Source organism: Choristoneura fumiferana, chromosome 30 (genome assembly GCF_025370935.1).
Source record: "Choristoneura fumiferana chromosome 30, NRCan_CFum_1, whole genome shotgun sequence".
In the NCBI taxonomy this organism is placed as follows: domain Eukaryota; kingdom Metazoa; phylum Arthropoda; class Insecta; order Lepidoptera; family Tortricidae; genus Choristoneura; species Choristoneura fumiferana.
Window position 1 is genome coordinate 2,218,687 of NC_133501.1, and position 24,542 is coordinate 2,243,228.

A 24,542-nucleotide genomic window follows, 5' to 3' on the forward strand; every position below is an offset into this window, starting at 1 on the left:
ACAATCTTCTATTAAATCCTGAACTTGTCTTCGAACTGTGTAAAATGATGGAGCACATAAGGTTGTAGCTGCTAGCTACACACTTGGTTGTAGAAGATGACGTCTGTCCAGAAACTGGGACCAGAATAATATTTCGCCAGGCGTAAACACTCGCCGCTCTGAGAAGTGCGCGCGGTGTTTGCGCATCGACGTCTGCGGGCGAAATGTGTACAACTTCGGCGCTGCACGTATTTATAGCAGAGCCACACCGACAGCACACATCGACAACGCGATGGATGAGTGCCGGCGCAGATCACGCCACCTTTTGGAGGCGTGGTTATGATCGCGGATACCCTCGCGAATTGCGCCTATGTAAATTTGTATATATTAGATAATTTTTGTAAATAAATTTTCTTCTTCTTCTATACTCCAATCAATAGGGTGTTTCACTTACCCCGCTACCAAACATCCCTAAAGTGGTGACCCAACGACTTAAAGAAGATGAACACGCAAGAAAACCTTGGCGCAGAGAACCCTCAAAACGCTGCAGCTGCACCGCAACAACCGTCGAGCCAAGAAGTCTCCGGTATATCGCTGTCGCTTCGCGTCCCACCGTTCTGGCGCGACCAACCGCTCCTGTGGTTCTGCAGCTTTGAAGCAGCCACCGCCGACCTCAAACGAAGCCAGGCCCAGCTCGCCCAAATGGTGATCGCGCAGCTCGAGAAGCAGGATATTCAAAATATCGCCGACCTCATCTACCAGCCGCCGGCAGCAGATTATTACAAGGCAATCAAGGATCGCCTCATCTCGCTGTATGAGGAATCGAACAGCGCTCAAACCAAAAAGCTCTTGTCGCAAGTGGAGCTCGGAGACCAAAAACCTAGCCAGTTGCTAAGGCGGATGCAGCAACTCAATAAGGACAAATTCCCCGAAAGTACCATCAAAATGATGTGGCTCGAACACCTGCCGCCACACATCCGTTCCGTGCTTGCTGTCAGTGAAGCTTTCAAAATTAAGACAACGCTCGAAGACCTGGCCTTGCTCGCGGACAAAATGATGGAAGTCCACACATCGTCCCAAGACATCGCTGCCATTTCAACACCATCCGCCCCGTTACCGCCACCGCCACCGCCTCCCGCGCAGCCATATTACCAGCAACAACCAGCAATTGACACACAGTTCCTCGTCAGCGAAATTAGAAGGCTATCCCTGGAAGTCGCTGAGCTGCGGGCACGACCGCAAGACAATCAGCACAGCAGCCGCCCTCGCCGCCGCTTCCAGTCACGGTCCCGTAACGCATCGCAAAACCGAAGCCGCCCAAACTCGCCCATGCCGTATTGTTACTACCATCGTCGCTACGGCATGGACGCTAAGAAATGCCAATCGCCGTGCAGTTTCAAGCCCATCGTCGTCATGCCGGAAAACTAAAACTAACGCTGGCTGCGGCGGGATCCGGCGTTAATGAGCACTCACACCGCTTATTTGTCACGGACAAAAAATCAAAATTGTCTTTCCTGGTAGACACGGGCGCAAATATTTCCGTCCTACCTAAGAGCAAAGGTGTAGCCGCCCAACCGCTACCGTTCGAGTTATACGCAGCCAACAACACAACTATACCTACGTATGGCGAAAAAACGCTCGAATTGGACCTCAACTTACGCCGCCCATACAAATGGAAATTCATCATCGCTGCTGTGTCAAAACCAATCATCGGAGCCGACTTTTTGAATCATCATCACCTCATAGTCGACGTAAAAAACAGAAGACTGATCGACGGCAAAACACAACTGATAACTAACGCCCAACTGAGTACTGCAAACATACCTACAGTTCGCAGTATAGACGTCGGGCATAGTTACCACAGTATACTCGCTGATTTTCCCGGAATTACAAGAATTACCTCCATGAAGCTCAGTCCTAAACATTCCGTCGAACACGTGATTGAAACCACTGGCCAGCCGATCTACTGCCGCGCGCGCCCTGTTGCCCCGCACCGCTACGAACAAGTCAAGAAAGAATTCGAGAATATGGTACAACAAGGTCTCTGCAGGCCCAGCAAGAGCCCGTGGTCGTCGCCTCTACACATCGTGCCTAAGAAGAGCGGAGAGCTACGTGTGTGTGGTGATTACAGAAGGCTCAACAGCATCACCAAGCCCGACCGGTACCCCATTCCACGTATCAAAGATTTTACCTACCAACTCGCCGGTAAAACCATCTTTTCTACGCTTGACTTGAATCGTGCCTACCAACAGCTGCCCGTCGCCGAACAAGACGTAGAAAAAACGGCCATAATAACTCCCTTCGGCCTATTTGAGTTCCCGCGGATGTGCCCCGGCCTGAAGAACGCCGGCCAAACATTCCAAAGATTTATTCACGAGGTGCTCCGAGGACTCGATTTTGTGTACCCGTTCGTTGACGACCTCCTACTTGCCTCTACCGACGAAGAAGAGCACAAAAATCATTTACGCACTGTGCTAGAACGACTCGACGAATACGGAATAACAATAAATCCGTCAAAGTGCGTATTCGGCCAGCCCAAGGTCAGATTTCTCGGCTACGAAGTCACGAGCGAAGGTATTATGCCGCCACAAGACAAAGTCGAAGCAATCATCAACTATCCGAGACCTCAAACAATCGAAGAATTACGTCGATTCCTCGGAATGATAAATTTCTACCGCGAGAACATAAAAAACGCCGCCAGTACACAAGCACCGCTCAACAAGTTTCTCCACAATACGAAGAAAAGAGACAAAACACAAATCGAGTGGACCGACGTAGCGACGCAAGCATTCGAAGCATGTAAAACCAGCATCAAAAACGCAGCTTTACTTGCACACCCGATGCATCACGCTGCAATTGCGATTTTCTGCGACGCGAGCGGAAACTGTGCTGGCAGCGTTATACAACAATATGTAAACACACCTGGCAGCCCCTTGGTTTTTTCTCAAAGAAATTCACCGACGCCCAGACTCGATACAGCACATACGATCGAGAGCTACTCGCCATCTACATGTCAGTCAAACACTTCCGAAAAATATTCGAGGGGCGAGAAATAACAATATTTACCGACCACAAACCGCTTACATTCGCATACACAAGACTAGTGCAAGCAGCGAATCGCCTAGACGCACCCGCCAACTACTTTACATAAGCGAGTTTACGACCGACATACGCTATGTACGCGGAGAAGAAAACGCCGCAGCTGACGCGCTATCGCGAGTCGAAACAATCAGCTGTCCAACACCATTCAACTTCACCGAGCTAGCCGACGCGCAAGAACGAGACAGCGCTATCCAACCTCCTTCAGCAAAAACAACCTAAAATTGAAACACGTAACTCTGCCTGGATCCGACATTAAACTACTGTGTGAAACCTCTACCGCCGACGTTCGAATATACCTGCCAAAGGAATTTCGACGTACCGCATTCGACTGTACACACAACATAAGTCATCCTGGAATACGTACAACAAGAAAAATGATGTCACGCAAGTACTTCTGGCCTTCAATGAACAGCGACGTCGGGAGTTGGGCTAAAACATGCATCCCGTGCCAGCGAGCGAAAGTACAGAGACATACCGCAAGTCCCGTATCATCGTTCCAACCTACTGGCCGCTTCGATCATATACACATAGACATAGTCGGCCCGCTACCTACCGCACCCGATGGAAATCGCTACCTCGTTACGCTAATCGATCGCGCAACTCGATGGCCCGAAGCTTATCCTGTTCAGGAAATCACTGCAGAAGAAGTCGCCAAGGTCGTTTATCAAGGCTGGATAGCTCGATTCGGATGTCCAACGACAATGACAACCGACCAAGGACGCCAGTTTGAGAGCCGAGTTTTCGCACATTTATCGCAATTACTCGGTATCGAAAAAACTCGTACTACCCCGTATCACCCACAGTGCAACGGAGCCCTAGAACGCTGGCACCGCCAATTGAAAGCAGCACTAAAAGCCAGACTTTTATCAACCACGAGCTGGATAAACGAATTGCCTACAGTGCTACTCGGCGTGCGCGCCGCGCTCCGCAGCGACACCGGTGTCAGCGCCGCTCAACTTACCTACGGCTGCAACATAAGACTGCCCGGCGATTTCCTGTCAGCTGAAACAAACAATGACGTTACGATGGACAGTGCCTACGTCGAAAACCTGCGTGAAACTATCAAACGGCAAACCAATACCTAGTCAATCGCACAATAACAACCGAGCGATATTCGTACACCGCGACCTAGGTACCTGCGAGTACGTGTTCGTACGAGTCGACGCAGTACGAAAACCACTGCAAGCACCGTACGAAGGCCCCTATCGCATCCTGAAACGCACTGAAAAAGTTTTCACCGTCCAGCTACCAGATAGAAGCGCAAATATCTCCATCGACCGACTGAAGCCTGCGTACACCGTTGCCGAGGAAAACGATAACACACCGACACGAGCACTGTAACACAGAATACCGCACCGAAAACCACAAACGACACAACCACAGTCACCGCCGTCACTGCAAGTTCAACAATCTTCAAGCACAAACACAGCTGATCCTCCAAGAGTGACTCGCCGCGGCCGAGAAATTCGCCTTCCGGTACGCTTCGCTAGAGGAGGAGCCCTGTAGCTGCTAGCTACACACTTGGTTGTAGAAGATGACGTCTGCCCAGAAACTGGACCAGAATAATATTTCGCCAGGCGTAAACACTCGCCGCTCTGAGAGTGCGCGCGGTGTTTGCGCATCGACGTCTGCGGGCGAAATGTGTACAAATCGTGATATCATCTCGACCCCCTGCGGAGCAGGGGGGCGGGGATGCTGCTCGGGGCGGTTGCCCCCCTCAGCGGCGTCATGCGCCGACCACAAATATGGTCGGGTCCCTGGTGTCGAGGCTAGGCCTCGGAGGATGTCAAGTCCGGTGTTCATCTTAAACCGCCAGCGAGATCAAGCCCGCCGGATGGGACCCCATTCGGGAGGTCCAGCGAGCGATCATCAACCGGCGGCAAGGTAGGTAATGTCCAGGTCCGAGGATGTCTGGTCCGGTAATCAAGGGCTCGCTGCGCGCACGAGGTCGCGCGGCAGGCCCCTGTTGTCCGGCGGTCGGCGGTGATAGGGCGCCAGCTCGCACAAGTGGCGAAAGCGCGACCTATCCGCACGACCAAACATCCTGGTGGTAAGGCTGCCGATGAAGTGGCCCAGGGGTTCTACGCCTAGGCCCCGAGCAATGACAGTATTCCGCACGTAGTACGGGGCGTCAAGAATGCTGCGCAAGGATAGCGACTGCTGGGCATCGAGTCGCTTCCTATTGCACTCTCCCACCAGCGCGTACCACGCGGGGGCTGCATATGTTAGGCGTGACCGGACATAAGTCTTGTACACGCCCAACTTGGCTCGCAGTGTCAAGCGGGACCTTAGGACCGGGCGTAGAAGGGCGCGCGCTGCGCGCGTCTGGGCTATGACAGTCCGGACGTGAGGTGCCATGGTGAGGCGGCGGTCGATGGTGACTCCCAGGTACTTGACCGTGGGAGACCACTCGATGGCCTGCCCCAGCATCGTCAGCCGTGGTGGCAGCAGCCGCTTCGTGCTAATGGCGATGACCTGGGTCTTCGCGACGTTAACACGGAGCCTCCACTCATCCAGCCACGCTGGTAGGGCGTCAAGGCAGACTTGCATCTTGCGCGCCGCATGCGCAAGTCTGATGGACGATGTGATGTAGGCGGCGTCGTCGGCGTACAGCGCGAGCATCACGCCCTCGCTGACGGGAATGTCGTCCGTATATCGACCGTAACATACGGGCGACAGGCAGCTCCCCTGCGGCACACCAGCGCGGATGGGGCGTGCGGTTGACACCGCGTCCTCCACCGCAACCTGGAAGTGGCGGTCCTCCAAGAAGGTGGCCACAGTCTTGACTACGCGTCGGGGGCGGTGGACGTCATCAGCTTGTACACCAAGCCGAGGTGCCATACACGGTCGAAGGCCTTCTCCATGTCGAGCATGACGGCGACGGAGTGCTCCTTCTTGTTGTAGGCAACGGCGGCTTGGTGTAGGACTCGGGCGAGCTGCAGCGTGGTGGAGTGTTCGGCCCGAAAGCCAAACTGCTCGTCGCGCGGCGTGATGTGCGGCGACAGGTGCACCAGCAGCAGCCTCTCGAACAGCTTCGATGTGGTCGACAACAGGGTGATTGGTCGGTGGCTCTCCGGGCGTAGAATATTCTTCCCGGGCTTCGGGAGCATGATGACGCGCCCAAGCTTCCAGGGGCGCGGGAAGTGGCCCGTCCGCAGGACTCCGTTGAAGAGCCGCGTCAACGTCGCGATACCTCGCGGGGGTAGGTGACGCAGCGCCTCGTTGGGAATGCGGTCGGGGCCAGGCGCCTTCTTCAGCGGGACGCGTCGGATCATCCTCACGACTTGGCCCGGGGAGAAGACAATGGGGTCTTCGTCGGGGGCTATCGGTGCCGCGAAATACTCCGCCAGTCGCTGCCCGATGTCTGCCTCTTGTTGGTGGTTGTCAGACGGGTTTGGGGAGAACTGCATCTCCAGGTGGTCCGCGAAGATCTCCGCCCTGTCTTCTGCCCTGTAGCGGATGGTTCCGTCACTGGCAAGAAGCGGGCGGGTGGGTGCTGGCTTGTTCGCCAGGCGGCGGCATAGGCGGTGGATGCCGTTCCAGTCCTCTCCAGCCGAAGCGATGTGCTCAAGCCAAGAGTATTCCGAGTGTACGGCGAGGCCCCTCGAAATCTTCTCGGCGAGCGCGTTCAGCTGGGACTTCGTGGTCGGGCATCTGGTGCGTTGGTAGTGGCGGCGCAGTTTCCTCTTCCTCTGGATGAGGGTCTGGATGTCAGCTGGGATCTGATGGCGCGGGCGCGCTGGTGATCTGCCGGGTTCAACACTGGAGTGTGCGAGAGCGTCGGTGACACATGAACTGAACAGCTCAGCGAGGCGGTCAACTTCCTCCGTACTGGTCACGGGGAAGGACGGCGAGTGTTCAGTCATGTAGGCGGCAAATCTATCCCAGTCTTGTCTGCGGCGGGGAGGAGGGGCAGCCGTCCGAGTCGGTGCCATGTCCAGGGTCGCCAGGACTGGTTGGTGATCCGAGAGAAGGTGATAGTCCAGGACGTCATGCGCGGGCCAGGTAGAAAGGCCGCGGGCTACCATAAGGTCGATGACGTCTGGAGCGTGGGCTGCGTTGTGCGGATAGTGGGTCGGGACCTCTGGTCCAAGCACCTCGTATCCTTGGCTCTCTGCGTCGTCGAAGAGCCTCCGCCCGTCAAGGCAGATCTTCGTGGAGTTCCATGCGGTGTGTTTGCAGTTGAAGTCGCCCGCTACAATCGTGGGCAGCGGCGAGTCCAACAGATCGTGGACGTCAGCCACTGCGAGACGAGAGCTGGGCGGCTTGTAGAAGGCAAACACACGTAGGGGATGTCCGTTGACGCAGATCTCCACTCCGAGGGCATATGACGACCTGAGCGTCGTCAGCACCGGCAGTGGTTGATGCACCAATCCTCTTCTCACCAGGACAGCTAGGCCCCGGTAGGCGTTGCCCAGTGGTGAGGTCTCCTCCTTCCTGTAGGCATAAAACCCTGGCGTCTTAAGGCGGTCCCTGCCTTAAGGTGGGTCTCAGATATGAGTGCCACGTCAATCTTCTGCTCGGCCAGGAGATGACGCAGCAGTCCGGTCTTCGCCTTGGATAGGCCATCGGCGTTCCAATGTATTATTCTTAGTTGGCTAGCCATTTTGTGCGTACAAGTCAGCTAGCCTTCTAAGAATAATCGGGACGGGGTCCTGTCCTGATTGGATAGCCTGGAGCAGCTCCTGCAGCACGAGAATCAGCTGCTGGATGACCTTCGCTTTCCCGTCGTCAACTTCCGTCCTCGGCTTCGCCTTCTTCCCCTTTGCAGGGGCGGCGACTTCCGGGGCCGGGCCGATTTTCGGGAGCGTCTCCGGTGCCGTTGTTTTCGGCTGGGGCTCTCGCGGCTCTTGGTTGGAGGCCTTCTTCTTCCTCCCGCCGCGTTTACGTCGCCTTTTCAAAGGCGGGCGACTCCCATCGTTGGCCGCCGCCATTAGGGAGTGTGGTGCGTGTCCATGTTCCACCGTGGTGGCGGTGGCTCCTGTTGGGGTGGTTCCGGGGCGTGCGCGCGCGCTCGTGCGTGTGCGTGGTGCGACTCCCGCCGTCTTGTGCCTCGCCTCCCTCTGGAATTCCGGGCACAGTACGCTATTTGCGGTGTGGGGTCCTCCGCAGTTTGCGCACGTCGGCGGGTCCTCGCGCGGTCGCTGGCAGTCGCGGGCAGCATGTCCCTCTCCACAGCGGACGCAGCGTTGCGGATGGTGGCAGTTCACCGAACTGTGCCTGAACGCCTGGCACCGGTGACACTGCGCAGGTCCTGGTCTTCCTCGCCAGGCTTCCACTTTAACCCCACGCATGCCCAGTAGCGTGGTGATGTTGTAGATGCCTGGGATGGTCGCGCTGTTCTTCTCCACCTGCGCGTGGAAAATGCAGCCAGGGCGTCCCGCTCGCGCCCTCACTGCCACAGCAAATATCGGGAGGAACCCCTTCTCCCTCAGGCCTTCGACGACGTCCTCCGGCGTTGTGTTCGCGGGGAGGCCGCGTATTGCCACTTTCAGTGGCAGGTCTTCCGTCCGGGTCCAGTTGTTCCAGGCCAAGCCTGGGGTTTTCTCCAGGTGGTCTTGGACCACTCGGTATTCTGCCTCCGATCGCGGCGTGAAAATTATGCCCTCCTTCAGCGGCTTGGCGTTCACCGGGTGTCCCAGCTTCTGCTCCAACACGCGGAAGTGCCTGGGCCACTCTGGTAAGCTCGTCACAGCTAAGGGCGGGTGCCTCTTCCCCCTCGCGGCGGCGGGGGGCGCCGGTGATGGTGGCGGCGGTGGCGGAGGTGGTGAAGGCGACGGTGGTGTAGGCGACATCCGAGGTGATGGCGGTACTCTGGCTCTGCTCCTGTCCTCCTCCTCGTCGTCGTCCGTCCCCAAGTCCTCGCAGGTTACTCTGCGGGACGAGAGGTCCATTGGAGACAGCTCCAGTCGCGGGATGGTCGGGCGCGGGATCGACGACGGAGAGGGTGACAGTCGCCGCTTGTTTGTAGCGGCAAACGGCGGCGGCAGGTTGGCTGGCGGTGGAAAGCGCGACGGCGATGGGATCCTCATCGCCGGTTGCGTTAGTATCGCGGGCGCGGTCGCCGCATTGGTTGCGGGCGTCGCGCGGGTGGGCGGCGCACGTAGCGCTGGCCACGCGGACTCAGATGCGGATGGCGCGCGCGCAGGCGTTGCGGGCGAGACAGGCATTCGCGCGGGCGGCACTGCCGCAGTCGCGGGCGGCACGCGCGCGGGGCGCGCTGTTGAAGGCGCGAGCGGCGCGCTCGCGGGTAGCGCGCGCGCGGACGCAGGCGGCTCGCGCGCGGGCGGCGCTATCTCGGGCGCGGTCAGCGAACGCGCTGGCGGCGCGGTTGGGCGCGGGCGGCGCGCTCGCGGGCGGCGCAGGCGCGGACACGGGCAGCACGCGCGCGGGCGGCGCAGTCCGGGATGCGGCAGGTGGGCGCACGGGCGGCGCGAATAGCGCAGCCGCAAGCGATGCAGACGTCACGGTCGCGGTCGCGGGCGCACGCATGGGCGGCGCAGTCGGCGCGGGCGCGCGCATGGGCGGCGCGGGCGTAGGCGCGGGCGCACGCATGGGCGGCGCGGCCGCGATCGTCGCGTACGTTGGCGGTTCCAGTGCCGCGCTGGGCCGGTGTCGGGCACGGGATTTCTCCGTGCTTTTCACCGGTACGCGCGGCGGCGGCGGAGGCTTTTTAGGCGCGCGGGGCGCTGGCGGCGCCTTGGATGCAGGCGGCGAGCGCGGCGGCGAGCGCGGCGGTGAGCGCCGCGAGGCGGGCGCGGGCGCCGGCGATGTGTGCGCGGCCCTCGCTTTCGTCGCGGGCCGCGGGTGGTGTGCGCTGCGGGAGAGGTGCAGGCGGCGGCAGTAGCGGTGGTGCGGCGGTTGCCGCATCCGCGGGCGGCGGCGTCGGCGACGCCAGGCGCGGTGACGACTCTTGATCGTCGTCCGGAGCGTCGGGAGCAGCGGGGGAGTCTGACATTCAGCTCCCCCATGGCTTTCCTGAAGGCGGGCGGGATCGTCATCCCCTGGCCCGCGGCACGAACGACGTGGCACATATGCCTCACGGCATTGATGTCCGCCGCGTCAAACTGCACCCTATGTTTCCGCATCGGCGTGGCTATCCGCGGTCGGGTAGCCTTGCGAGCGGTAGGGTCCGGAGGGCGGGGGGCGTCGGGGGTGGAGCCATCTTGGCTCGGTGGGTAGCCCTAAAAAGGGCTGTTTTAAGCTACCCACCTCCGCTACTAGAGCGGTGGTGGGGAGGCGGCTATAACCTAGGCTGCCTAGGGCAGCTGCGGCATATCGCGGCGCGCGACCATTGGGCGCGCACCGCCCTCCTCTGCGTTCTCTGTCCTTTCCCGGTGAGACCCGCTGGTGGGAGGCCGGGATCGAACAAAGTTCGCAGTTTAAGGCGGCGCGGCGGATGCGAGAATTATGGTCCGAGCGGTGGGTAGCGGTGTTTCTACGGAAAAACTTCTACCCACAAGTACCACGATGAATGTGTACAACTTCGGCGCTGCACGTATTTATAGCAGACCACACCGACAGCACACATCGACAACGCGATGGATGAGTGCCGGCGCAGATCACGCCACCTTTTGGAGGCGTGGTTATGATCGCGGATACCCTCGCGAATTGCGCCTATGTAAAATTTGTATATATTAGATAATTTTTGTAATAAAACTCTCTTCTTCTTCTATACTCCAATCAATAGGGTGTTTCACTTACCCCGCTACCAAACATCCCTAAAAGGTCTTCTTCTCGAATACCACTTATAAATGTTCGGTAATCTGTGACTGGTAAGATTGGTTTCACATATTCGTCATAAATACACTGTCCATATTTATTCACTATGGACACTCTGGCTAACATGCTGATTTGTCCTCTGTCACCGGCACCAACCATTTCAGCATCAATAGCTAATATCTTCCGAGATTGGAAATTCATTGTGGACACGCGGGCAGTAGGTGTATATGAAGTTCTATAGACTGGTGGAGACGAAAAGATATCGCTAAGAAACTGCGCTATCTTACAGAGCAACCAAATCACAATGTAAAGCACTAACACCACTATTGTTAAGAGGACCGACATCGCAATAACATCTTCGAGTTTAGGATCCATCGCTTAATTATTTTCTAGCCTTATTTGAGATTCTCTACAGTCTGTGCGATCAAGATCAAAAATAAAAACGGACCGGTGTGGTTGCGGTTAACTGCGGTTAATGCACGCACGACCCGGTATTCGTGTATTCGTCGCCGTCTGCGACGAGGACTTCGAGTAAGAAAAAAAAAGAAAACTCAAATCCCGTCACGTAGTCCTTTGTGGCGTTTTTGCACACCCAACCTGAGCGTGCGCTCTTTGATTGAATGTGACACGTCTAAAAGAGCCGTGATTGGTTCTTTTCGTCAAACGAATTACGCCCCAATTTTTTTTAAGGTTTGACAGAATAACATTGCTAGGTAAAAGGGGGCTCCCCTGTTACAAATTTACTAGTCTTGCACGTAAACAAAAAAAAAATGGTATACGTATACTTACATATGGATGTTGGCAAAAAGGAATGAGGGCTATCGCGTATGAATTCTCCATTAGAGGCGCTAGTGTAGCGTGAGGTCTCCGAAATGTCAAATCTCATAGTTTTTGCGTGAGCTACGCGGGTTTATTTATAATTAGAATAATTTTGTGAATATTTTGCAATATCTGAAATTAATTATGGCAAATATGCGTTCCGGGACAATGAATGTCTGTGTTTTGAGACAGTTTTATCTTTCGGAAACCTTTGTCCTCCCTTTTTTCCGAACAAAACGGGGACTTCGCAACACTGTGGCATGCTCGATATTTTTATAGTACGGTTTTAAGGTGTATTAAATATGATTTTAATCTAAACTTTGTTTTCACGCCCGTAATAACAGACTTTGAAAGCCATACTTAAAAACCTCACGCAACAGTGCGCCATCCAGTGAGACAAAAAACGATAGCCCTCATTCAATAATAAATAATTAATTGAATCTCCATGCAAGAGAATCGCGCAGAAATGTATGAACAATTGGTAATCAAAATTGATCGGTACATGACTGAGGTACATGACATGTCAATGTTATCGTCCGAGGCCGTTTTGCCTAACGTTTGACGCTCGCGATCGCAATCAAATGACAGATTTCGCATACAAAAACTGTCATTTGATTGCGATCGCAGTTAGTACCTTTATAATTATAACTAACACGCACGCTAACTCCTAATATGGATGTCATGGTCTGAAATAAACGGTTTTTATTTCATTTCGTTTTGCAGCGCTGCCAACTTGCGCTCACTTAAAAAAAACTATAGTCGATCATTTTGACATCTCTTTCTGGCAGTCTCGTGATAGTTTTGCGGTGCCCATTTTTGTACCTACATTATTTTGAAAAATATTTTAACGCTTCTATCCAAATTGATATTTTTTATATTACAATCAGAAAGCGTTTTCCACTGGTTAGGCTGCTAATAAAACATTAATAAACAACATATACTGAAATACATACATACATACATAAAATCACGCCTCTTGCCCAACGGGGTAGGCAGAGACTACATCCTTCCACTTGCTATGATTCTGGCATACAACTCTCGCTTCCTCTACATTCATCCATCTTTTCATGCATGCACGTCGGTTTAGAGTACTGACCCGACCTTTCTTCAGAACGATATACTGAAATAACAAGACTTACTGTTTTTATCACATGCTTGTAAACATACATATATGTATAAAATATATTTATTTATTATATATACCTATTGCCGTACAAATGAGAGAGAGAGAGAGAGAGAGAGAGAGAGAGAGAGAGAGAGAGAGAGAGAGAGAGAGAGAGAGAGAGATCTATTTACACATATTCGATACACAGAAAAAACACGTGAGGAAGAAATAATAATTAAAAAAAAACATCGAATAAAATATTTAATGGTCATCACATTCAGTTGAAAAAAAAACACGTAGGTAATTCACTGACATATTTATTATACAAAATTACACATTTTACAAAGAATGGCAACATCGTGACGGTTGATTAGGTATTCCAGATTTCGAACGCTTCAACGCTAATTCGCTCTCGCGACGTCACAGTAGATATAAAAAAGTGACACGGTTGGTTTTCATACAGATTGAGGTGTTTGCGTTATCTAGTGTAATCTATATCTGTGCCCAGCTCCATTTTTAACAATAATTATTTGAATAAGACTGAACTTCTATATTAACAACAAAACTTACTCAAAAGTAATACAAACTAACACATTCTAGCGAAACAATCGCTACTACCGTCACCTGAAAGCGACTAGTACCAAAATTTCATAAACAAAAGGACCGGTAAAAAAAATGTATCCTAGAAAAATTGCCACGTTCCTAATTCGCTAAAGTTATCAGCCAATGTGGCCTCATAGTACAGTAACCTGTATTAATATCTGCCACAGCGGATCGTGCAAAAATATCTGACACGTCGAACCCGCCGTAATAGTTCAATCAGATATTTATGCAGCTTTATGATGTCGGATATTAAGGTCGCCTTACACATGCCAGTACCTGAAGTACCAGTATGCCACTAAATAAGCATGCTTAATAGTAGCACGTGTCCTATACACACATGCACACACTAACTAACTGGCACATGTAACAGTAGCTATAGTGCTGGTGACTGTACGAAGTTCTAAATAAGGTAAAGTAAATATTGACTTGTATCTTTACAAAAAACCGGCCAAGAGCGTGTCGGACACGCCCAAAATAGAAAGAAGTGAAAACAATTGTGATTACTAGGGATGGGCCGAAATTCGTTTGACATTCGGTTTAACCAAATTTCGGCAGCTTGAGCCGAACTTCGGCGTTCGGCCGAAATTCGGTTTAAATTCCGAACATTCGGCACTAGAAAAAATAAACTACTTGTACTATTTTGACTGAAATTAATAGAAAGCATGTCTGTTATATCTTATCAGTAAAATTTGCAACTAAAATGAAATAAACTTAGCACTATTCTTTTCATAAACATCTTGATTAAAATTCGTAAGCTGAATTAAGAAAAAAAAACTATTCTGGTTCACAATTTTCACAAACTGAACATTGAAAAACATTGTCATTTTTAATTTTTAACAAGTAAATTTAACAATCGCTTCTTATCTATCTACTCATATTTAAAATTTACTAGAGGCAGGTTATTGAAGCCGTGGTGGCAGAGTGGTTTGACCTATGGCCTCTCAAGCAGAGGATCATGGGTTCAAACCTCGGCTCGTACCTCTGAGTTTTTCGAAATTCATGTGCGGAATTACATTTGAAATTTACCACGAGCTTTACGGTGAAGGAAAACATCGTGAGGAAACCTGCACAAACCTGCGAAGCAATTCAATGGAGTGTGTGAAGTTCCCAATCCGCACTGGGCCCGCGTGGGAACTACTGCCCAAGCCCTCTCATTCTGAGGGGAGGCCTGTGCCCTGCAGTGGGACGTATATAGGCTGGGATGAGAGGCAGGTTATTGAACCGAATTTCGGCCGAATTTCTTTTTTTTACCGAATGTTCGGCCGAAGTTCTTATTCAGTTCAAACCACATTCGGCCCATCTCTAGTGATTACAACTGTGTTAGACAATGAGACCTCTAATTACAGGTGTAAAACAATGGAGAAACATACTTTTTTACATTGTCATAGGCCCGTAATTCCCTTCAACTTACATTCTAATGCAAATTGGACCTCACAAGTTAACACATTCGGCCCCAGTGACACAATGTCTGTGACATTTTAGTTCTTACTCCTATGCCAGTGACAAGTATTTGTGACTGCTGTGGGTTATGCGCTATGCCTACCGTAAGAGCTTAGTGGTTCGCATTCGGCTCTGGCAAGGTTCCGCTAAGCCCTTACACTATGCCAGCCTTTAGGAAGTACGAATTATTTTGACAGTAGATGTGTGCTAAAAAGTCCCAGACGTTGTGTCACTGGCACCGGAATGTATTACGTCTGTGACACGTATACGTGTCACTGGCGTAAAAGTGACTGCAGTAGGTTATGGGGCCGGACGTGTTAAGAACCGAAATAGTGAAATCAGATTATAAACACACTACTAAAAGGCGACGCCATGACACGCCACCATACACAGCTTAGTGAAGATATAAGACGCCACGTGATGACACGCACTCCCACGCGGAAAAAGCCAGTTGATTTAGATGTTTCTACTTATACTTGGTTTGGTTAGGTATTTAACTAAAAGTAAACAAACTTCAGATTTGATACAATCAAGGTTTTTAGGGTTCCATACCCACAGGGTGCCAACGGAACCCTATTACTGAGACTCCGCTGTCTGTCTGTCCGTCTGCCTGTCACAGGGCTCTATCTCTTGAGCCGTAATAGTTAGACACTTGAAATTTTTTACATATTTTACTCATCTATCATTGTAATACAAACTAGACTAGTGTATTTCAATACAGAAATGTAAATGTTTAGATAGTTTAATGGAAGAATTTCGAATATTTAAGACACCAATTGACATTGTTTTGTTTACATTTAGTTAAATACCTAACCAAACCAAGTATAAAACCAGACGCCACGCGTCGAGGCACGTCATCAGACGCGTGTCGCGTGTGTTTCTGCTATGACACTAGCGTGCTGTAGCATCGCGTGGCGTGTCGTATATGAGCACAATTCGCTGGGTGTCAGAACGTCAAGCGGCGTCGCGTGTTAATGTGTGTTGCCACCTTAATACCGCCAGCTTATTTTTAATCTATTAGTCCTTCTTGTTGTACCCCTTTTCTCGCTCAAAGCTCTTTCCCAATCTTTAGCAACGGTGCAGTAGAGCTGCATTGCCGCTCGAGCGTCTTCCACGGAGCTGTGCTCGCCATGCTGTATGTCTATACCAAGCAGGTCCTTCGCTAAACGCTTGAGCGACGGAGTGTTGCCTTTGGTTATCTGAAAAGTTTCAAAAATAATAAGTTAGAATGGTTAGAAACTGCCAGTAAACTAAGGTAGAATATCTCAATATAATGTTTTACACACTTTTGATCACATTTGGATGTTTTTTATTAGATCATTGTGCTTTACTTACAAGCCAAAGCTATCCTCCATTGGATCAAAAGTAAGTACAATCAAAGACATAAATATCTATACAGCCATGGTGTCAAATATATGTATACATCAATCTTACAGTTAATGACATAAAAACATACTTATAATAGATATTTTTGATGTTTTAGTAATATATGTATAACCGACAACCGGATGGCCAAGTGGTTAGAGACCCTGACTATGAAGCTTGAGATCCCGGGTTCGATTCCCGGCCGAGGCAGATATTTGTATGAATAATACAAATGTTTGTTCTCGGGTCTTGGATGTTTAATATGTATTTATGCATATAAGTATGTTTATTTGTTGCCTAGTATCCATAGTAAAGTTTTGCTTAGTTTGGGACTAGGTCAATTGGTGTCAAGTGTCCCATGATATTTATTTATTTAATTTTATTTATTTATATTTATACCCTTGACTGTACCCTAACTGATGATATACACAGAACATCAACTAAGTACTTAAAATAATTGTTATAAAAAAATTACCTTTCTAAACGGTTTGTATCTTGATGTGTCTCTAATGTTCCTTTTAGGATGAGACAGGAAGAGCACACTCAAATCATTCTTCAGCGAGTGTCCGACCAAAATCTTCCCCCGTATCAACTCTGCAACATCTTTCTGTACCTTTGTAAATTCTTCACCGTTGATCAGGTCCTCTCTTCTAATACCGCTGACGCTTGTCCGATAGTCCATCACCTCTTCTCTCGCTTTCACAAATTTATCATATATACAGTCCCCAAATTTATTCACAAGTGACACTCTAGCTAGCATGTGGTCATTCCCATCATAACCCACCCCTACCATTTCACAATCTATCGCTATAAACTTAGTTACCTTATTCTTGTTATCAGTTCTTTTATGAACTTTATCATTGCTATCTATATTACTAATATTATTAGTTACTTCTTTATTATCGTTGGATATATCTAAAGTTTTCAATTCGTTCTGTACGGCGTCGTGGTTTTTATTTTTCTTCTTTCGCGCGCGTCTGAAAGTACCTGTGTATTGCACTTTTACGTTCTCCGGAGCTGGTGCTTCCTTTTTATCCATTATCAGGTTACTTGATAGAAATTTCTGCCAGTTCGCACTTATTAGGCCCCTGTTGGCCACAGTTTGGTTGTTCTCACCAGTAGTTTTCCTCTTCTTTGCGGATTCCGTCATGTTTACATTGAGAAATGTACGCAGGATTATGTCTAGGATTAAGACAAATATATTAATAACACCGTAAATTATACTAAGTAGAAATTCGATTACGAAAAGCAGCAAATAAATAATGTTACCGAAGTAACCATTTGACATCTTCTTCTGACAGAATTAGCGCATGGTGGCGGCGGCTGTCGCCATGACATAATTGCACAGACTACTTAGAGATACTACATAATTGACATAGTACGTGAGGCTAGTAATAAAAACCATAGATAGATATTAGTGTAAGTAAGTTTATTAAAACAACGACGATGTTTCATTTGAATTTTCTTGGAATTTTCCTACGAACAAATATGTTGTTGTGATGGAAAATTGTTGTGAAGGAAAAATTGATGTGGAAATGATGAGATGGAAGATGGTTGAGATGGAAAATTTATACAAATTTTGGTTCGCTTTATTGGTTTTATCTGGGTTTTTCGTACAGTATAAAGTTTGACTTGGTAAAACTTGATTTATATTTAGTAAAAGTAAGATTATGGTTACTTCGACTTTGATTCTCGATTTATTTCACATCACTAAATCATAGATAGCCATGGAAAAAAATGCGACACTTTCAAAAATTGTTCAAAAACCATGATTCAACTTACCTTTTATATAAATAAGAATACATTTTGATGCGAACAAAAAATAATCAAATAGTTTTATAAGGCATGAAATTTGTAATTTGCTCTTTGCATAGCTTGCGTTTAACAATGCATTGCATCTAAACTTTTCCACTGCTTAAGATCAAATGAATTAGTATTCTCATATTATAACTAATTTAGAAAACAAACTTGTTTATTTGTTTGCTTATCCAAATAGTAATTTATAACCAAACCATACATAGAATATAAACTTATTAGCGTTAATTATACAACTAGCAATTAACTGTCAATTTAGAAACAATCACTACTTCAGAACGGAACTGAATTCTTGAATTTATTGATGTGTCAACTGTCAATCAAGTGAATTTTATGCAGTACTCAAAATACATTGCGGCATACTTTCAAAGAATTCCCGTTTTTGATTTTAGCTTAGCCAGCAGTGTACACTAAAACTTTGAAATGGACATTTTAAACTCTTTCGCAAATACGTAGTACGACTTCATTTGTAAATATTAAAAAAATCGCGAATAATGTCAGCTAGGTGCCGACGACGTGTTTTATGCCGTGGTGGGAGAAATCAAGAAATGTTTCTACTCGGCGCGCGAACGGCCGGCCAGTATACACTTTCTAATCGCGTCGATCGCACACGATAAGAAACGATACGTCGGTTCATTGCAGTCTGAAACTTTGTGCCGCGATGTCTTACGAGGATTTATTATCTTTGCTAAAATGTCACGGTCAAGAGCATCTGATCAAGTACTGGCCGGAACTCTCTGAAAATGAACGAGAACTACTAGCGGGAGAGATTAAAAAGCTGGACTTCGCGGAGACCAACGAGATATTCCGCAGGGCTATAGAAACGTCCAAAGTTATTGCCGAGAAGTTAGACGACGATTTGAAACCGATTCCCCAGTCGCACTATGAAGCCGTGCCTAGTCTTACCGAGGAGAAAATAGAGGAATACGAGAATATCGGTTTCAAAGAGATATCTGAAGGTAAAGTAGGTGTTTTGCTACTCGCTGGCGGTCAAGCGACGCGTTTAGGCTTCGGACATCCTAAAGGCATGTACAATGTCGGCCTACCCTCACAAAAAACATTATTCCAAATCCAAGCGGAAAGAATTTACCGACTGCAGAAAATGGCTGAAGAAAGAACTGGCAAAGAAGGTAAAATCACCTGGTACATTATGACTTCGGAGCACACCATGGCACCAACGGCAGAGTTCTTCAAAGACCATTCATTCTTCGGTTTGAATGAAGAGAATATTGTGTTTTTCGAACAGGGCAGACTACCCTGCTTTGATTTTAACGGTAAGATACTTTTGGATGAAAAATACCAGCTTGCTTCAGCTCCTGATGGCAATGGAGGGCTGTATCGTGCGTTAAAAACTCAAGGAGTTCTAGATGACATTGCACATAGAGGTGTAGAGCATTTACATGCCCATTCCGTTGATAACATTCTTATTAAAGTAGCTGACCCTGTGTTTATTGGGTACTGTATGAGCCGGAATGCCGATTGTGCTGCTAAGGTTGTCCAAAAATCAATGCCGAGTGAACCTGTAGGAGTTGTGTGCCGAGTAAATGGTCATTACAAAGTTGTTGAGTACTCCGAGCTCAGCAATGAGGCAGCAGAACGAAGAAACGAAGATGATAGACTAACATTCTGTGCTGGTAACATATGCAACCACTATTTCTCATCAGCGTTCTTGACGAAAATCTCTAACTTCGAAAGTAAATTGAAACTGCATGTTGCTAAGAAGAAGATACCATACATAGATGAGAATGGAATACGCCAGAAGCCATCAGAACCTAACGGTATTAAAATGGAAAAGTTCATATTTGATGTGTTTGAATTTGCTGAGAAATTTATTTGTCTAGAAGTTGCGAGGGATGTTGAGTTCTCGGCGTTGAAGAATGCTGATGCTGCTGGGAAAGACTGTCCGTCAACAGCTCGAGAGGACCTGCTGAGGTTACATAGGAAGTATATCCGTGAAGCACATGGCATCGTAGAAGATAATATTGACGTTGAGATTTCTCCTCTCTTGTCCTACGGTGGTGAGAATATTGAAGAATTGGTGAAGAACGAAGTATTCACCATCAGCCCGTACCATTTGAAGAGTATGCAGGAGGCGGCAACTAATGGTGTTAACGGAAAACATTAGTGTGTGTGAAGGACAAGAAATTTGTGGCAATCATGGTAAGATGTATCCCAATATTTGAACTGATTTGGAACTGTGTCTAAAAAGACTTTAGGCTACCATTTGTAATAAAGCTAAGTTTATACTATGACGCCTTACTTACCTACACTAAGTGTATACATTAAGTAGCTCAGTATAAAAGCGAGTGTTATGTGTGTATACACTGAGTGTAACTTAAGTGTCATAGTCTATTTGGGTCTTAAAAGTTATTTTTCGAAAATTTTATTTATAAATCTGTTGCTATTTTTTATTTTTGGGAAAGTTAGTATTATTTTAGGTATTAGTCGAGTCAATCGTGAAGTTATTCAGATTTTACTGTATGGAAACTAGTACCTTTTTATTGTTTATAAAATTTTAAACTACCTATTTTTTTTCCTAAAGCAAGTATTGATAAATTTTGCATGGGACCACCTATAAGACATTGAATTAAGCATAAGAATCATCGAAATCAATTCCCAGACAGAAAAGATATAGACAATAAAAATATATACGAAAAAATATAAAACGGCATACATACAATAAAAAAATTACGAATTGAGTACTTTATTTTTTTTAAAGCAATTAAAAATAATGAGAGACTTATGTTTACAAGGTGGTTTATAGCTAAGCTAATCTATGTTTTTTTTATTTGACGGCTTTCATCCTTTTGCCTACTTTGCTAATGTTGTCATAGAACCATGCTGCTATAATACATAAGGCGACGTTTTTTTTAGGCAGGATCAGTCTATGATACGATATTTTATTTTGTATATTATAAGGGTGCGTACTGATTTTAATATCGAATGGCGCTTACACCCTTATGCCATTTTAAAAATGTTTTTGCGTAACCGCCAGTTAAAGTATAAAAAATTGTATGACATAAAAACAAACCTTTTTTTTATAGCATTTCTCCTGTCTGAAGAATAGAGTAAAAAGGAGGTAAGTATTATTATATTACAAATGTAATGAATTAAAAAGTCAAAAATTTTGCTCGTTATAAAAAAATGTAGTATTCCTATGGAATGTTAAAGCTAATGCGCGCAAATTTATCTAAACCGGTTTTGGGTTTGCATTCAATATTCAATCACCTGTCTTGTGCTATAAATAATAATCCTTAATAAGGTAGAGGCGATTTAGCGATCACTTGCATTGAGTTGGAAACTGAACCCTATTAATTTCATGATACGTCACAATTTCCGTTGTAATTGTTGAAAATATGACTAGCTTTAAAAATATTCTTGTGAGGTATGTATTCAATAGCTGCTTTAGATTCTGTGGTAGTATGGTCCACTAAATGGGGCCTTATTAAGGGTTAACTAAATATACAAAATACCAACCTTTAAATAGACATTATATGCTTCTAATTCTGCCTTGCCCTTTTATTTCCAAATATTAGCCAAGAATATATACGAGTATAACCGTTTGCTAACTTTTATCGCCTGTGGAATCGATTTCGCTGTATAGCTTTCGAGTTTCAATGTTCGGAAAAACAAAGACGGTATAGAGTATACAGGCTGTAACAATTAGATCGGTCTGTTCTTAGGAACCATGTCATCGATTTTAGTAACAAGAAAAACTGCATTCATAGTAAAAAAAAACTTGTACTCATAACGGGAATCGAACCCGGTTGATTTGAAAAATTAAACTTACATAATTTCTATTTGGATATTGGTAGTGAAGGTCATAATCATAAGCAATAAATGTTACTATGAAACACAATATCTAGAATGAATAAAATGCATTGTATTTCATATTCTTTAATAAGGTAAGCTTTATTTTTCAAATCGTCAAGGTTCGATTCCAGAGCTGAGTACAAGTTTTTTAAAAATGTTTGAATGCAGTTTTTCTTGTTACTAAAACCGATGGCATGGTTCCTAAGAACAGATCTTAGTATGCCTTATAGTTTCGGACTTTCCCATACTGACCGATCTGAATGTTACATCCTGTATACAGCTAATGAAAAAAAAAACTGTGATTATTCCTTGTTATTGATTATCAATCGGCGATCATAATGATTAGCAATCGGCTGCTGATTAGGTGTGTACTTGTAAATAAATTAACTAATGTAATTTTAATGTGAATACAAATATAATTATTGTATTAGTCATAGAAAACTGATATTTGCAAAATGAGTTTGTATTATTTTTAAATTACACTCGCCAATTAGTGAGCTGAAACTTTTTGCTGCTCTCGCTTGAATGTACTATGGAACTGTTTGTTTCCTAACCCACCGTAGAACTTTCTCCCAGTACGTGTCTTATTGATTTTCCATGTCAGGCGATGCGATCTCACTATGACTTTTCTGTGAGAAGGTTCCACAATGGATCAGGATTCTGTTGGTTGGATAATATAATACGATGGTGTTGCCACAAAAATGTTTTACTAACAATGCTTTTAACAAAATTAAAGATGAATACGAAATGAAATAGGGTTTCAGGAAATTTACCCTTAATAAATCATGGTTTTACAATTAATTTTCCTTTCTTCTAAGGCTTGTTTAATAAGATACTATATTCCAATAATTTTAAGTTATTTTTATGATCTCTAGTTTTTAACTGCCGCGTTTAATTTGTTAAATTATAGTCAAGTAAATAAAAATAGAAAAGACATTTATAGCGCTTTTGCTCATAAAAGTTGTTCTAATCTGACAATACATTTAAATGGCCTAAAGATCAAGTAAAAAAAAACATTAAAGCAATAAATTTGTGGCCGGTTTATTCCTGTACCAATTTATTTAAGTATCTCAAGTCAACATAGAATTCAAACAATATAAAGGGTTTTCCTTGTCAGGCTTTACGATGTCGTTATGGCTTTTATACGTAAAGGTTTAACGGTGGGCCACGTCAACTATATTGTAAGCGAAATGCGTCTAACAATAAACATGTCCCAATGTAAGTAAATCACAAAACTCGTAAGCGACACAATCAAATAAAGGAATGTCGTAAGACAATAAGAGGTCGCTTACAACAGTTTTGCTAAAGTTTTAGCATTTGAAATAAGCGCGTGTTTTACGTTGTGGTTTATGCATTGTGGAATTTACCATCAGCCAAATTATGTGGTCTACCAATAAAGTTCATAATCGTTTGCATGTCATAAAACAATAATGCCAATAGACGTTTCTGTCAACTTGAAAGTTCTACTTTAGTGACATATTTGATAGGAGCTTGTTTAAAAATTGGTAGACCACTTGTTTGGCTGATGGTACCTACTTGTATTGTATTAACAGTCGTTCCCTATCGCCACAATTTAATCAAAAGTATCTCTATCCATGTAAGTTAGCTATCTCTGCAAACGTCCCGATGTGTTTGCGTTATTATTTACCATCGAGAACAATTTAAATATTTTATTTCACTTTTTTTACAAAATTAGTTGTTTTTTTCACGGAGCTCTGCAAAACTGTTGTTGCCGATACGCGCCAATTGGCCCGTAATTGAATCGTTAATGCACACGCGTTCTAGATGGTTCGTTGTATCAAATACCTATAGTTGAACTACTTAAAATCGCAGCTGTCTGTGATGGATCGCCCCAAAATGGAGTCGTACGGCTCGACCACTACTGCGTGCGACCAGTGGTGAGCGTTTTCTCTGTTCGTTGCGCGGCTGAGCCGTGACGAATTACTACCTGTTACAAACTAATTTCAGTATTTAAATAAATAAGTAATATAATAATAAATATCGTGGGACACTTGACACCAATTGATCTAGTCCCAAACTGAGCAAAGCTTTACTTTGCCTGGATGCCCACACACGCAATCAATAGAGAAAGTGTGTCCTGCGCCCCGCAGTGGGACGTATATAGGCATAGATGTAAATAGAAAAAAATGCTCGCCGCCCATCGCGCGTAGTAGAGGCGGGATATTTGTGTGTTTAAAGCGTGTCACACACTAAGCAGATACGATAAGATATCTGTATCTGAACGCATATCTGTCAATATCGCTCCCTATACAATTCAATGAGCTAACACACACAGCGCAGATAACTTATATTTTATCGTGAAGTATCTGTGGGCACCGACATATATCGAAAGATGGCAAAGATATTATCTGCGTATATAAATTGATCTGTGTATAATATCTGCCGATATAAATATGGTATAGTATTTTATCTGCAGATAGATACAGGTTGATGAGAGAGCCCCGCTGCACGCGAGTAAATCTAGAAGAGATAAACACGAAAACATCCTGTATAAGCAATTCGCACCAAAATATAAGTCTACTCAGTTTGAAGGATTTAGACTGAATGTATTGTCTCGTATATTATCGTATCTGCGTAGTGTGTGACACGCTTAAGTCGGATATGCAAAAAAATGTGTTCATAGATTGATTCCTTAAATTAGGCCTTTTAGATAAAATAGGTTATATTTTGCTAGAATTTAAAACTTTTTCATGGAGTGTTTTACAGTGTGGCAATAAAATAAATTTTAAATGATTGATCGAAACGTAAAATATATTAA

The 24,542-nt window shown here is 46.3% G+C and overlaps 4 protein-coding genes and 1 long non-coding RNA gene across 7 annotated transcripts; 3 read left to right on the forward strand and 2 right to left on the reverse strand.

Annotated features, from left to right (window-relative positions):
• The first annotated feature begins 480 nt into the window (after nt 1-480).
• On the forward strand, nt 481-1,407 carry LOC141444462 (uncharacterized). Its single transcript, XM_074110013.1, has one exon. The coding sequence runs from the start codon at nt 481-483 to the stop codon at nt 1,405-1,407; it is 927 nt and encodes a 308-aa protein (XP_073966114.1).
• Nucleotides 1,408-7,679: 6,272 nt separating this feature from the next.
• LOC141444611 (uncharacterized) lies at nt 7,680-9,254 on the reverse strand. Its single transcript, XM_074110180.1, has one exon. The coding sequence runs from the start codon at nt 9,249-9,251 to the stop codon at nt 7,680-7,682; it is 1,572 nt and encodes a 523-aa protein (XP_073966281.1). The 5' UTR covers nt 9,252-9,254.
• A 3,751-nt stretch (nt 9,255-13,005) lies between these two features.
• Nucleotides 13,006-15,041, forward strand: LOC141444926 (uncharacterized). The gene is made up of 2 exons (XR_012453241.1): nt 13,006-14,228; nt 14,543-15,041. It is a non-coding gene; the product is annotated as an uncharacterized lncRNA (long non-coding RNA).
• A 285-nt stretch (nt 15,042-15,326) lies between these two features.
• Nucleotides 15,327-18,019, reverse strand: LOC141444925 (uncharacterized). Of its 3 annotated transcripts, none has more exons than XM_074110699.1 (3): nt 17,918-18,019; nt 16,611-17,317; nt 15,327-15,969 (listed from the first exon to the last, which is right to left on the reverse strand). In XM_074110699.1, the coding sequence occupies exons 2-3, from the start codon at nt 17,283-17,285 to the stop codon at nt 15,760-15,762; spliced, it is 885 nt and encodes a 294-aa protein (XP_073966800.1). In that variant the 5' UTR covers nt 17,286-17,317; nt 17,918-18,019; the 3' UTR covers nt 15,327-15,759. The 3 variants fall into 3 exon arrangements, with proteins under 3 accessions (XP_073966800.1, XP_073966799.1, XP_073966798.1); XM_074110698.1 differs by lacking the exon at nt 17,918-18,019 and adding an exon at nt 17,405-17,494; XM_074110697.1 differs by lacking the exon at nt 17,918-18,019 and having other exon boundaries at nt 16,611-17,478.
• A 322-nt stretch (nt 18,020-18,341) lies between these two features.
• On the forward strand, nt 18,342-23,448 carry mmy (UDP-N-acetylglucosamine pyrophosphorylase mmy). Its single transcript, XM_074110696.1, has one exon. The coding sequence runs from the start codon at nt 18,612-18,614 to the stop codon at nt 20,073-20,075; it is 1,464 nt and encodes a 487-aa protein (XP_073966797.1). The 5' UTR covers nt 18,342-18,611; the 3' UTR covers nt 20,076-23,448.
• Nucleotides 23,449-24,542: the final 1,094 nt, after the last annotated feature.

Coding starts and splice junctions, on each gene's coding strand:
- mmy (XM_074110696.1), top strand. CDS start 18,612: ATGTCTTACGAGGATTTATTATCTTTGCTAAAATGTCACGGTCAAGAG.
- LOC141444925 (XM_074110697.1), bottom strand. CDS start 17,423: ATGTCAAATGGTTACTTCGGTAACATTATTTATTTGCTGCTTTTCGTA. Junction 15,970..16,610: donor GATACAAACCGTTTAGAAAG/GTAATTTTTTTA, acceptor GAAACTTTTCAG/ATAACCAAAGGCAACACTCC.
- LOC141444462 (XM_074110013.1), top strand. CDS start 481: ATGAACACGCAAGAAAACCTTGGCGCAGAGAACCCTCAAAACGCTGCA.
- LOC141444611 (XM_074110180.1), bottom strand. CDS start 9,251: ATGCCTGTCTCGCCCGCAACGCCTGCGCGCGCGCCATCCGCATCTGAG.